This window comes from Choristoneura fumiferana, chromosome 6, assembly GCF_025370935.1.
Source record: "Choristoneura fumiferana chromosome 6, NRCan_CFum_1, whole genome shotgun sequence".
Lineage (NCBI taxonomy): Eukaryota > Metazoa > Arthropoda > Insecta > Lepidoptera > Tortricidae > Choristoneura > Choristoneura fumiferana.
The window spans coordinates 8,050,453-8,065,245 of NC_133477.1; the positions used below are offsets into that span (position 1 = coordinate 8,050,453).

Consider the following 14,793-nt stretch of genomic DNA (forward strand, 5'->3'; position numbering starts at 1 on the left):
AAGCAAGCCTGGCAGAACCTAGTAACAAAATTAAATTACCTGTATTTTCTTCATTCAATCTAAGACTGTGCAATTCAACAGTATTATTATTTAACGTGACTCCAACCCGCAGCTCGCCCGAGACTCCAAGCAACAAGGTGTTAGACTTGATCTTGCTCTCAAGCTTGATCGAGGTCACTCTGCGAACTTCATCGCTGAGCGTCAGTAATTCCGGTATTTCTGCCGCATCTGCATCTACTTCGCCAGTTTCTTTGAGCTTTCTGAAATCAAAAAGAGTCATAAACAATACAATAAAAGAGAAAATAGTATTAAAACTGGCACATCATGCAATAGTTCTGTATTTTAAATTGAACTAAATTCAGTCATTAGAGTGATAAAGTTTAATACGGTTTTTTATACTAAAAACTGGAATTCAACACCACAAATCTACGACAGATATGTCACTGTTAAATCTCTCAATGTCACTTCTGTCACTGTCAAATAAACTTTTCAGGTTTCGCCAACCTTTTTTAACAGTGATCACAAAATTCTATATTGCTCTCGTGTCTGACATTTTTTAATGCGCAAGTTGTCTCCGCGTGGTTTCTGGAATTTTGCTATCAAGTTGCAAAAACTACAATCACCATACAACGTGAAGAAGAAGTATATATTTATCTTTAATTTAACTGACATTGGCTAATCCTTAAGGCCACCATTGAAGGGAATAATAATAACCTTTTTAATATGATTCCTTGTATTGTTATTAATAAGGATTTTGTGAAAAAAAAATTACTAACTTATTTTCAACTCTCAACTAACATTAAGACAATTCTAAGGAACATAAATAGGATAAGGTTGCGTTGTTCTACCACAGCGTAGTCCTGAATATTTATTTTATTCCGTTTTTTCGTATTTGTTGTTATGGCCGCAACAGAATACATTATCTGTGAAAATTTCAACTGCCATGGTTTATGTTATGAGATACAGTACAGCCTAATGACAGACGGACAACTGAGTCTTAGTAATAGGCCTCATATTTAAATTGCAGGAAAGGAATTTGAAAAGGTAAATGAAATATTTTTTTAACAGTTTAACTACCATATTTAGCCACCATAAACCCATAAAGCGCGCTACACAGTATTACTCTGCAGTTTTGTTGATTAGCTAAATGTATGTAAAAAATTAAATCAAATATTAGTTTGATTTTATCTTAATTCTAAATTATTGCACCAAATGTTATGAATACCTGAGAAATACAAGCACAATACCAGTTTTTCAACCAAAAATTACGAAATAATTAAGTTTTTATTCAGGCGTCTAGTATTTATGTAAAAGTAAGTAAAAAAAATACTTCTTTAAATTATAGAATCGAAATTACTAATAAAAATAATATTCTATCGTGTGTTTAAAAAAAAAGGAATGTACTATTGTACACAAATTTTATTTCAGTGGCAACATTGTCGTAGATTTTTTGGTCTTGAATTCCAGTTTTAAGTATAGTTTAGTGTCAAAATTTACTTAATCCTTTATTTATTACACTTACGCCAACTTTTTCCTTTGTTTTTTAATCCTCTTGCTCATCCTTTGCTTTGTTTCTTCATCTGTACAGAATGCGAATATCTCCAGCAATGAGTCATTGCCGTAGCAACCTAGTATGCTTTGTCCCAGGTCCGATGTGAGGCCTACGACGCGACCTTTGCCTCCGCGCATTAGCGTGCCTACTTGGTGACATTGTAGTACCTAGAAGAAAAAAACGTTGGTAGTTTAATATAAAGCATTTTATTTGATTCATTGATTTTGTTATACTATTGTAGAAGTTATTTAAGAGACCTTTCATTTAGTTTAACTGCCTTTGCTCGCGACTTCGACTGCCAAGAATTCATTTTTCGCTATCCCACAGGAACTATAACTTTTCCAGGATAAAATTGGGTGACAGTCTTTACCGGCCCGGACAATACCGACTAGGAAATACCGACCCGATATTTCGTGTACATGCCCATACAAACTGGTGTCAAACTGACAAGAGTTTCCATGGGCGTGCCACAAAATATCATGTCGGTATTTCCATGTCGGTATTGTACGTCTGGGAAATAGTGTCACCCATAAAATTTACCCTTTATCCTTCTTAGGGTCTCAAACTATTTCCATATCAAATTTCGTCTAAATTGTTCAGTGGTATAAGTTTGAAGAGGTAACAGACTAACAGAAAGAGTTACTTTCGCATTTATAATATCAGTAAGGATAATTATTACTGCTAGAATTGTTTTCGTTCTCTACATGTCTCTTTTCTAAATCGACACAAAGTACAATATATAATCATTGCAATACTAAATTAGTTTTGTCAGATTAATATTTTTTGTAAATTATCAATTGTCACGTGGTAGCCCTAACAATTTTGTTGACAGCCTAATGACAGCTGTGTTTAGTTCTGCTACTCACCGTTAGAGGGCGCTGTTTTAAAAGCGTAAATATTCACATGAATGCTAGCTAAATTCAATTATTAAAAATAAATACTCTAAAAGGGGCCTGAATAAAAACAGCCAATTTCCTGACCATTTATAGCTTATTAAAAATTACAGTCTCGCCTGCGTGTTACGCCGTGTTGTCGATCAGCTGATTCAAACAGCTGATTGCAGGTCAACTGCCTTTAAAAAGGAAAGCTCGGCTGAAAGCTTGACTTTCTTCAAGCACATCCAGTAACAACTAGTAGTCTACATACTATCTACATAGCATAATTAATTCTTAACAATTTATTTAATTTAATATCTTCGCATCGCCGAACTCAAGGCGACTACGGAGTAGAACTCTCCGAGGTCCTCTCAACGTCTGCACCTGCAGTAACCACCTGGTCTGCGCACCGGCTGCTCAAGAGGCTTCCGACCAGCATGTCCAGCCGCTACTCCACCTGCGCCACCTGAACACCCGGGCCAAGGGAAGTGCCTGCCTGTAATTCCTGAACCAACCACTTCTACGAATCTTCACCCTGAAATCTCATGCCGCGTTCTGTAGGAGAGCCTAATTTTTAAACAACTGAATAAATCGAGTCTTCAGATAATTCTTTGTTTACTTTATCTCCTACAAGCTGACCCACTAGCCGCTGAGCGCGACACAATCTAACACACCAATATCTAGTGCTCTTCAATTTTATAAATGAAACCACGGTTTATAAACACTTACTGAGCTGTCCTCTAAGTTATCAGTTTCCTCAAGCTTTACAATCTCCAGGTGGCGAGCGAGTTTGTCTTCCTCCTTGACGTCGCCGGTCCAATGCAGCCGCCACACGCGCAGCTCCTGGTCCATGCTGCCTGTCACTAGGTATCGCTCCTCCTTCATCAGTATTGCTGACCATACCTAGGATAATTAATGTTTAAGAAGTATTTTATTATTTTTAATAAGATGCCACTAAGTTTTGGCTACAGAAGCTAATGTTGTATGGGGTGTAATAGGAATGAATGTGGAATGTTGTTAACACAAACTGTTGTTTACTAAAAGTAAGATAGATTTACTTCTCAGTGTAGTGGTTTACAACAATGAATTTAATTCTAGGATTTTAGAATTCAATCTGTTTTTATTTGTAAAAAGCATTTAATTTTGTAGGCAGAATTTAGTAAAAGAATGTATCTGATCAACACACAATGTACCATATTTCGCACATCATGCAATAGTTCTGCATATGCAGGGTGTCATATATGTCACAAGAAAAATATTTCTAGGATTTATGACCCACAATGAATCATTCAGCTAAGAATTTAATAATAACATACCTCCATTTGGTGCCCTCCCAATGTCTTGAAGCAGTGTTTTGTTTCTATATCCCAGAATTTGACAAATGTGTCCTTTGAGGAGCTGATCACACAGTTCTTGCCATTTATAAACAGGACACTTGTTATAACTCCTTTTTGGCCACTGAACCTAGCTATGCCTGTTTCAGACACAACATCCCATAATATCACCTCCGTGTCCTAAAGAAAATTTATAGTTAGTGTTGTTCTTGTAATCATCATGTCACTATGTATTAAATTGAATAATAGTTTTGTTGCTAACATTTTACAATTATTATTTATATTATCAGGCAGGCATTAGTTATGGATTTAAAAAAGAAAGTATCATTAATAAAAACCATTTACACAGTGTTTTTGCATACAATTAATTATCTTAATTTGAGATAATTTGTTGAACAATGAGTATTTCTGTTGTACAATAAAGAGTCTTTGTATTGTATTGTATGGTATTTCTCAAAAAAGTGTCCTGTCATGAAATTGACAAGAAATCAGTTTTGTCAAGAAATTATTAACACTAAGGACTGAAACATAAACTGCATAAAACATCCAAAATTTCTTGACGTCAGGAAACGTCACAAAATCTTGTGAGGAACAAATCGTAATTTTGTAACTACATCAAAACTTTCTATTGGATCCAACAACAAAGATTATCTGACTTTTTATCACCTTTACCACAAGGCTTTGTATACATTTAAAAACAATATTACTTTTTTTTTTTGTTGAAATAGCGTCATTTTTTTTTTTATAAGTGGACAACTGAAAGTGGACAACTTTTTGAGAAATAGTCCAATAACAGTTAAGCTTCTAGTGTCATGGACAAATTTGCTTAATTTGACCTGTTGAATGTTTACTTAAAGTTTAATTCAATTTCAATGTAAGAAACACAAAATAAAACTTGCTTTGGATCCTGACACAAGCCGGTGGCCTTGCTCATCATACTGAAGGCAAGTAACGGCAGACTTGTGACCAGCAAATTGACACACCACTTCATTGTTTGTCAGTTCGAACACGCTGATATTGCCGTCCACGTATCCTACCGCCATATGATTCCCTGTGGGGCTCGCCGCGATCTGAGATACTACCACATTCTCGCCTGGAAGTACTTGAGCCTACGAAGTGAAACAGAAACTGTTATAACAAAAACTTATCGCTAATTGAAGTCTCCAACTGTTACTGACAATGTTACTAAAGCAAATATTATATCAATTACCTTCTCTCCAAGTCGCATGTCCCAAATAATAACATGCTCGCACGCACCCACCGCTATGTATCTGCCGCTTACACCGTTTAACGATACATGAGTACTATTACAATCAGCACTTGCAATAATATTAAACGTGCCGCTCGGCGCATAGCGCAAATATTGCTTGGTAAGACCCATATTTTAAATTAATTTAAAAGAAAATAACCAACAACCATGCTTCACGCTGATTTGTTTATGATTTTCCCAATGATTTTCCAACCCATGCACCAGCAAGCACCATGCATGATCAGCTCAGCTGTCATCGCTGTCAAATTCATTAAAATCCTGTTTACGAAGATTGCTATAAAACCATTTATAAAAAAAAAGATTGTTGTACGTCAGACTTTTATTGCAAAATGCAAGAAAATATTTGAAATTTTAATTTAAATAAGTGTGTATAAATCTTGTATAAAATGATAAACATTATTTAGAATTAAAACTAACTACAAAGGGACTTGAGGTCCCGAGTTTGAATCCCCGCTGGGGCAGATATTTTTATGAATAATACGAATGTTTGTTCTCGGGTCTTGGATGGTTATGTATTTAAGTATGTATTTATCTATCATAAGTATACGTTGCCTAAGTAGTTTGGGGCTAGGCTAGGTCCATTTGTGTCAAGTGTCCCATGATATTTATTTATTTATACTTCAACTAAGGTGGAATTAGAAAGAATGCATAAATATTTTTTAACTTATCACATTTTTCCCGAAAATGTGCGCCATGGTTAATAAAGGGAATATTGAGGTATTTTGTTTGTTTGTACAGGGTTCCAAACAAACAAATTTATAATACGTAATACGTTTCCGTTCCGTTTTTTATTCTTGCTAATTTCTTACAAATTTCTTATCTGTGGTGTCCCGCATGGACGTCACTGACAAAAATTTTTGTAGTCGAGTTTTCATGAAAATTTAGGAAATTGGGAAGCCCGCGCTGTTATTTTATTAAAGGAAATACTGCACTTTATCTCTTATATAAAGTAATTTTCATTTTTGATTTACTGTACAAGGCCATCAGGTTATTATGTTACTCAACAAAACCAGGTTTATTGTTTTTCTTGTTGCTCCTTCGTGACGTCCCCTATCTAATTTGTGGTTATTGATGCTTGCCGTGCCGCCAGTCGCTAATTGAGTTCGTTGATGTGATGTTGTAGGTTGGTGGGCCACACTAATCGGTCGCGGAAGAGCAATATGGAGGGTAACGCTACGTCGGACATCGTTATCTTGAGCGGAAATTCTCATCCAGAGCTTGCCGATCTCATCGCTAAGTAAGAACAGATATTATCACGAATTACCATACTTATAGTTTAAGGTTAACCTATTCACATTCATGTTTTTGTCCAAGTGGATTTTTACATGTAGTGTAGTATATTATATATGCATTTAATGCTATATTTGTCCTTGTATAGTCGCCTGGGAGTTCGCAAAGGAGGATGTTCAGTGTATCACAAGACCAACAGAGAGACAATGGTGGAGATTGCTGACTCCATTCGTGGCAAGAACATCTACATAGTCCAGACGGGCACAAAGTGAGCATAAGATTTCATTGGTAGAATAGAAATATTCAAAGTTATCTAAATCTGTGAGGGGCATCATTCATCAGTGGCAAAGCATGTGAATATGTAAACATATCTAAACTTATAGTATAGATTGTTACCTACCTGGTTGGCATGGCTACTACTTAAAAAAATATATACTTATCTGTTGTAATCAAACCTAACCTAATGTGTCAAATCAGCTAGGTTCACATTAATGTAGTTTTACTTGCTCCAGTTAGTCAAAAGTTTGCATCAGTTACTGTCATAAAACATTCAGTGACAAGAACACAACAGTTGTGATCCTATTTGTAGGCAGTTTTCACTACAATGCAGAAAAACGCTGCTTCTGGTTATGAGCATAGCGCATAGCAATGTGTGGCAGGGAATGTGTTAACAACACATGACATTTGTTTTCAGAGATGTCAACAACAACATAATGGAGCTTCTCATAATGGCTTATGCTTGCAAGACCTCATCAGCTCGGTCCATAGTTGGTGTCATTCCTTATCTGCCATACAGCAAACAGTGCAAAATGAGGAAGCGTGGGTCTATTGTCACAAAGCTGCTTGCCAAAATGATGGGCAAGTCTGGCCTCACTCATATCATTACCATGGATCTGCATCAGAAGGAAATACAGGGCTTTTATGAATGCCCTGTAGACAATTTGAGGGCTTCACCATTTTTGCTACAGTATATTCAAGAAAGTGTAAGTTGCTATCTCATTGAATCTTTGTATATGTTCTATGTAAGGTCACCTGGGGCAAAAGCAACTATGAGGCTAAAGTAACTAATTGAAGTTTCTCTCAACGTAAATGGGTTTTTGTAAAAAGAGCCATCAGTTGGAGCACAATAAAATCATTGCTTTATAACATAAAACACCGATGGTGTTCCTAGATCGCTCACTGTTGTACCGAATTTTATCAGCTGCCATTTTTAAGCAATGCTTTGCAGTGTTGTGTATTTATTTTTATGTTAAAAAAATATTACAAGCTGTTTTCTGGAAAAACATAAGTTCTTCCTAAAGAATAGATAAAACTTAAGTAAAAATAATGAATTTGTTAAAAAGAAGCTTGTACATTGTATATAATAAATTGCGAGTACTGCGTTTTCGCAACGTAACATTTAGCAACCTGCTTCATTTCGCAACTTTTAATTTTGCAAACTAAAACTGTAATTATTTCAGGGCCATTGTGTAGAACCCTTTAGGTTAGGTAAGGTTAGTTTTACACATGATGAGAGTTTAAACCGTCACCTCTGTGTGAGATTTGCCGGAAGGTAGATGACTTGTCCCATTTGTTGTTGGAATGTGCTCGGAACGCAGACTTAAGGAGAAGGGTACTTGGGGGTTTGGGCCCATGCACAATGGCCAGGTTCAATTGTTGGCTCTCAGAGCCAACATCTGGCAAAGCCATTTGCATTTACCAATTTTTTAATATGTCCCATGTGTAGGAAACATGAGTAGGGCTTGCAATCCGGATAACCGGATATCCATATTATCCGGATATCCGCCCATTTTCAAATCCGGATAGGAAGCTCTTCATTATCCGGATAATTTGGATAATTCGAATATCTGATATTAAGCGCGCGCTCGCGCATTGTGAGAGGTTAGTGTAGTGTATGCATACGCACAGATACATTTCTTTTTGTATTAGGAAGGTTTACATGCAATACTTATTAATTAGGTACATTCTTAACATCTTGTTTGGTAGTGGCGATGATGAATTTTTGGTAAATGTGTATGTAAGTAATGTATGTGTTTATTTTATTAATATTATTATATTTATATGTATTCAATCTTCAATATATTTTTTACCTACATTATACACACCTGCTTTGATCACCTTTTTCTTGATTCTATGTTAATAACATCGTCAGGTCGAATAAGAAGGTAGAAGAAGAGATTGCTTTTTAGCGATTAGACCCCTGTTTTCTCGTCTCCTACCCTACCTTTTAAGTTCTGATTTCATTTTATAATGAATGTTTTTGGTGTTCAATACAATACGCTTTGTATTGTATTGTGTTATTTATTCTTATAATAGAGCAAGAGCCCGCAAGAGCCAGACCTTCGTTATAGTATCGTTATAATCCTTCGTTATAGTCCGACTACAGGACCAGAGCACGAAGCCTATTCCTTTGCAGCGGGGAATCAGACAAGGAGATGTGATCTCTCCGAAACTGTTCACCGCTGGATTGGAAGATGATTTTAAGGTTCTGGACTGGAAAGGACGAGGCATTAACAATAATGGGCAGTACTTCACTCACCTCGATTCGCCGACGATATTGTAGTCATGGCTGAGACTATGGAGGACCTCAGTGCTATGCTCGCTGACCTCAGCAGAGTTGTTTCCGACCGAGTTAGCTTAAAAATAAACATGGACAAGACGAAAGTCATGTCTAATGTTGTGCCAGCTCCCGTAATAGTCGGAGGCTCTGCGCTCGAGTTGTTGACGACTATGTATACCTGGGACAAACGATCCAGTTAGGTAGGTCTAACTTCGAGAAAGAGATCACTCGTCGAATCCGACTCGGCTGGGCAGCATTCGGGAAGCTTTGCAGTGTCTTTTCGGCCAAATTACCGCAGTGTTTGAAGTCAAAAGTCTTTGACCAGTGTGTGTTGCCAGTGATGACATACGGATCTGAGACGTGGCGCCAACGATGGGCCTCATTAGGAAGCTCAAAGTCACTCAAAGGGCTATGGAGAGGTCTATGCTCGGGGTTTCTCTACGGGATAGAGTCATAAATGATGATATCCGCAGTAGGTTACCGAAATAGCCCGAAGAATTGCGAAACTGAAGTGGCAGTGAGCGTGCTCGCAGGACTGATGGCCAATGGGGTTAGAAGGTTCTCGAATGTCATCCGCGGAGCGGAGACGAGCCGTCGGTAGGCCTTCAATAAGATGGAGCGACGACCTGGTTAAGATCGCTGAATTGCGTTGGATGCGGAAAGCACAAGACTGGTCTGCGTTGAGAGCCTTGGGCGAGGCCTAAGTCCAGCAGTGGACGTCTTTTCGGCTGAACATGATGAATCGAATCTACTCTCGATTCTGAGTATTCTGAGCAAAGTGCTTTCCGGTTTTCAGTTATATTAAAAAATTAAAAAACACCTTGCATAAAAAAAAAACTTTCAGCCTTTAAAATATAACGAAGGTCTGGCTGTCGTGGGCTCTTGGTCCGTAAGGCAAAATAACAACAAGCAGGGGACAGAGAAGTTATAAAGTGTTTTTAAGTTATTTTACTCATTAAAGTGACAAATAATGATTTTTACGTGCGTATAAGACAATCAGTGATTAAGTTAATTAACACGATTCGTCTGATGAAACAAATTAAAAATGTTTTTAGCGTTTTTTTAAATATTTGGAAATTATTCAAATTATTCAAATAACCGGATATCCGGATACTGAGATTTCAAATATCCGAAATATCCGGATAATAAAAAGTTACCGGATAGTGCAAGCCCTAAACATGAGCGAGCACCCATGAGGCTGACATGATCACCTGGAGTGTTCAAAGCCTCAAAAAAAAAAGAGAAAAAAAAAAAAAAAAAAAAAGGTTAGTTTTATAAAAATCCTGAAATATTTACAGTTTCAGAAATATTAAACAGTTGGGAAATTAAAAGTTGCGAAATGAAACAGGTTGCCAAACGTTATTCGCCGAAACATTAGTAAACCAATAAATTGCTAACCAAACTCTTGCTGATATTTCAACCTTTTCTAGGTTTCGGTTATAGGAGCTGCTTTGTTTTGATAAAGTTCTGAAAAGTGTTTGGAATGATAACATCATGAACAATGAATGGTTATTTATTGTCAGAGACAGACAACTCATTGTACATAATACACACATAATGCAACAAGGATAGCTAGCTAGTAATGTAGTTCTATTATTTTGCAAGTTACTTCTCTAGCTTGCTTGTGAATGTACAAATTGCCGATTTTGATGCAACATATTCTCTGGAAAATTATGCTGATTACTTTTAGCTTTATATCTTTTGTAAAACAGATTCCAGACTACCGCAACTCTGTGATTGTGGCGCGTAACCCGGGCTCCGCTAAGAAGGCAACATCATACGCTGAGCGTCTGCGGCTGGCTATCGCAGTCATACACGGGGAGCAGAAGGAGTCTGAGAGTGATGAGGTGGACGGACGGTACTCTCCGCCATGCTTACAGAGGTAAATTATCCAACTAGACTATTTTTTTTTTTTCTGTTTTTGTTGAGGCTTTGAACACTCCAGGTAATCATGTCAGCCTCATGGGTGGGTGCTCGCTCATTTTCCCTACGCAAAGGACATATTAAAAAAGTGGTAGATGCAAATGGCTTTGTCAGATGCTGGCTCTGAGAGCCAACAAACTGATTGTGCATGGGGCCCAAACCTCCAAGAACTCTTCTCCTCAGGTTTGAGTTCCGAGCACATTCCAACATCAAGTGGGAGAAGTCTTTCTGGCAAATCTCACACAGACGGGTTGTACATTGTTTTACAGACAACATTTTAATAGAATTTCGTTTAACATACATTTTTTCTCATATTATCGTTTTATACACACTTACTTGAAGAAATTTAAATCATTGATTTTTGTTACAAATAAAATTCTTTGTTTAGATATTCATTAGAATAAAAAATCAAATATTCTTTATATTATTTAGTTAATATAAAATTTATTACCAAGAAAAACATGCAATTCGTTTTCTGACGGGGTCACTGTTCTAACCTAACCTAACCTAACCTAACCAACTTTTCTGGTAGCGATTTCTAACCTATTCTAATATAAATTTTACTGAACAAACAAAATTTCTTAAAAAGTAATTCAACAATTTGATAAGTTTGGTAAATGATAAAGTGAGTTTATTAAATGCATTGAATAGTTTTTCTATAAAATATGTTTCATTCAAGTAAATAGTTGTTGAAACAATAATATTCGAAGTAAAAATACAAGGATCAAATTATATTATAAGAAACATTTTCTGCAAAACGAAATTCTATGAAAATGCTGTCTGCGAAAGAAGGGAACACCGTATTTTATCCAAGGTTCTTCTTCACTTTTTTTTTTAATTAGTGTGGACAGGTCTCGGACAATGGACGTGTCTGTTGGCGTGCCAGTGCACCCCGCCAAAGAGAAGCCTCCAATCAACGTGGTTGGTGATGTCGGTGGCAGGATAGCTATTATGGTGGTATGTTTAAAAATTTTGCCTATCTATACAAACCGCGGCACGTACGTACAACAACACGTATATAGTGCTGCCCGTTAATGTCTGCGCCTTGTGCCAATCAGCGCTTACGCTTGCCACGTGCGTGCACCCTGTCCCGCGCTTCCCTAACATTCACCGGTACTTTTGCGCATTAAAGGTCACCACTACATTGACTACGTGATTGACAGATAACACATAACCTAAATATTTGGTATACATACATATGTTTTGGGGAACATTTTGTAGACACATTTTGCGCACTTCTCAAAATTCCCGCAGGATGGAAAGCTAATCAATATTTTGGTCTTTTTGTGGCATAAAGTCAGTCTTATATATTAACTAAAGTTTACCCGCGACTTCGCACGCGTAAAGTATTCGATCTGGTAGTTACAATTGAATTTCCGGGATTTTACAAAATTCCCGTGGGAATTCCCAAAAAGTAGCCAATGTGTTATTTCAGACATCCAGCTATCTACATACCAAATTTCATGACTCTAAGCTCAGCGTAATTTAGCGCGCGGCAATGAATGGGTAAAGAGCTTTACAGACTGCAATGCAGGATAATGAATAGATTTCTTTTTCCCTGAATGGCAACACTGGCATAGATAATAGATCGCTCGTTTTTGGTTCGAAATTCAAACTTGTGATTTTATTTTGCTTAATATACAAAATGTACACACCCAATATTATATTTTCTCAAATTTTTCGCGATTCCCAAGGTCAAAGAATCGAATTGCTTTAAAATTCCAGAGAAATAATGCGTTGTTTGGGAGTAACGTGTCAAAATGGTGTTGTAGAGCGCCATCCTGCTCTGTCTCGTTTTCGTTCTGGCGGTTCACTTTTATATTATAAGATTATATACCAAGTTCGAATAATGCTGTACATAAATTACATAACATAAGTACTCCAAGTTTAAACGCCAGAAAAATCTCTTATTTTATCCAACACAGGACAACATATTGTGCATAATTCAAAAGTATTTTAGTTTCATTTGTTTTAATTTAATATCAAAATCGCTCAACAACTGTACAACATCACCAGGACCGAATATTCGATGTGTTTTTTTTTTACCAGGATGACATGATCGACGACGTCGCATCATTCGTGGCGGCGGCCGAGGTCCTCAAGGAATGCGGCGCATACAAAATCTATGTCCTGGCGACGCACGGCCTCCTCTCATCCGACGCGCCGCGGCTCATCGAAGACTCTCCCATAGACGAAGTGGTCGTCACCAACACTGTCCCTCACGAGCTTCAGAAAATGCAGTGCCATAAGATCAAGACCATCGACATATCTGTGCTCCTCAGCGAGGCCATCCGACGTATTCACAACAAAGAATCCATGTCTTACCTGTTCAAAAATGTCACCCTTGAAGACTAGCTTGTTTGTTATTTGTTTACCCTTTTATATTCCAAGTTAATTACAACTAAGCATTATTTTTCAAGTATTATGTCCCTAATTTATACTTGGCATAGATAACTCCAACTTGTATTATACATTAAAGTATTGTAGGACTGTATTTTTATAGTGTCAAGTGTATCAGTCGTGTATTTATAATGTAAGCAACACTATCGCCAGTTGCTAATCGTAATGAATGCACTTGTATTTATCTGTTTCACTGGTCTTTATTGTGAATGAAGGTTATTTTTAAGTTTTAGAGTAAACAAATGTTTATTACATGGCAGTCATCATTAATTATTTGTAAGGAAAGAAGCTACTAAAACTAATGATGCATTTCTCTAATAATCTAATCATAAAAATATGTAATTTATAAAAAATGTCGTCATCTCATTTATTAGGTTTAATTTGGAATTTGGACCTTATTGCTCTGTGATTTTAAAACTATCTCCACGAAATAAACTTGTAAAATTTATATAAAAAATATATTTGGTAATGAAATATTTTATCCAAAGTAATTTTGTAAACAATTGAGTAGCATAATTTTTGCGAACCAGAATAAAAGCAGAAATCAAGTTTTCTACCTTTGCAAAGTGACTCTAGCGAGAAATCAGTCACTACCACACTTATGTATAAATAAAAATAAACTATGATTAGAAGTAAGACAAAATGTATTGTTTTGTTAGAATATAATATACAATAAAGTCTCTGGGGCATTCTTTGTTTGTTTTGGTTAATGATAGATATCCTTTATCGGCGATGCTTGAATGGAATTTAGTATTTTGCTGCTGTGGATTGTTTGGCAAGACAAACATAAGTGCAGTGCAAAAGAAAGACACCGGCCCTAGAAACAGGATATTTTACATGCTTTATTTATTGTGTCAGATATTGATTCTGGTGGCTGTACTTTGAATCGATGCTTGGTGAACGCTTATTCCACAGACTACTAATATTATAAAGTACTCTGTGGATACTAACTTATACTTATTCGTAGACGCTCACGCTCACGCTGCAGCTGGATCTGACCAAAGAGAATATAACCACTACGTGGATCTGACCAATAGTGCTTGGTAAGATGTTAGGCCGCGCCCACATGAAATCGCTCGATGCTCTTTCCAGTGTCAAATCTGGTCACGTGACATATAGCGATAAAGCTGAAATGTTGAACTTTATCGCTGAAAAAAAAAACCTTCAATTTCGGCAAAAACTATTTTTTTTTTCATTCACTCCAATTTCTTTTATTTGGACCTTTATCGCTGCAATCGAGCGACGAGCGACTGCATGTGGCCGCACCTTTAGAAATATAAAAAAAACGGAAATTATTGTGGGTGTGACCGGATATTTGTCGATTTAGTCAATCACTATTAAAACGTAGTGATTATGTCAGGGCTTCAAATACCGTTAAAAAATGGTAACGGTACCAACTGTCAAACAGATTTAACGTTAAATCATAATTAACGTTAAACGATTTACCGTTACTTATACAACTTTTTACCGGTATAAAAAATGGTAACGTTATCAGCTATTCATTAAATTAACGTTAATTCAAAAGTATCGTTAAATCATTTTAACGGTATTTATATTACTATTTACCGGTAAGCTTGGGTAACGTTAAATGGCAGATTATCCTCATTTATCGAGCGAGTATGCACGCGCAATACGCGCATTCCTCGTCG

The 14,793-nt window shown here is 36.6% G+C and overlaps 2 protein-coding genes across 4 annotated transcripts in view; one reads left to right on the top strand and one right to left on the bottom strand.

Moving 5' to 3' along the window:
* The window catches only part of LOC141428635 (WD repeat-containing protein 3-like), a 7,579-nt gene extending 2,324 nt beyond the window's left edge, over window positions 1-5,255 (bottom strand). The window contains exons 1-6 of the mRNA XM_074088639.1: window positions 4,972-5,255; window positions 4,661-4,870; window positions 3,744-3,941; window positions 3,157-3,330; window positions 1,523-1,719; window positions 40-260 (exon numbers count right to left, since the gene is read on the bottom strand). Coding sequence (XP_073944740.1) covers window positions 40-260; window positions 1,523-1,719; window positions 3,157-3,330; window positions 3,744-3,941; window positions 4,661-4,870; window positions 4,972-5,142 — 1,171 coding nt within the window. The 5' untranslated portion in view covers window positions 5,143-5,255. The remainder of the gene's footprint in view (window positions 1-39; window positions 261-1,522; window positions 1,720-3,156; window positions 3,331-3,743; window positions 3,942-4,660; window positions 4,871-4,971) is intronic.
* A 582-nt stretch (window positions 5,256-5,837) lies between these two features.
* LOC141428956 (phosphoribosyl pyrophosphate synthase-associated protein 2) lies at window positions 5,838-13,836 on the top strand. Of its 3 annotated transcripts, none has more exons than XM_074089039.1 (7): window positions 5,838-6,044; window positions 6,155-6,268; window positions 6,410-6,529; window positions 6,956-7,244; window positions 10,534-10,703; window positions 11,587-11,701; window positions 12,794-13,836. In XM_074089039.1, the coding sequence occupies exons 1-7, from the start codon at window positions 6,025-6,027 to the stop codon at window positions 13,097-13,099; spliced, it is 1,134 nt and encodes a 377-aa protein (XP_073945140.1). In that variant the 5' UTR covers window positions 5,838-6,024; the 3' UTR covers window positions 13,100-13,836. The 3 variants fall into 3 exon arrangements, with proteins under 3 accessions (XP_073945140.1, XP_073945142.1, XP_073945141.1); XM_074089041.1 differs by having other exon boundaries at window positions 5,838-6,018; XM_074089040.1 differs by having other exon boundaries at window positions 5,838-5,980.
* The last annotated feature ends 957 nt before the right edge of the window (window positions 13,837-14,793 follow it).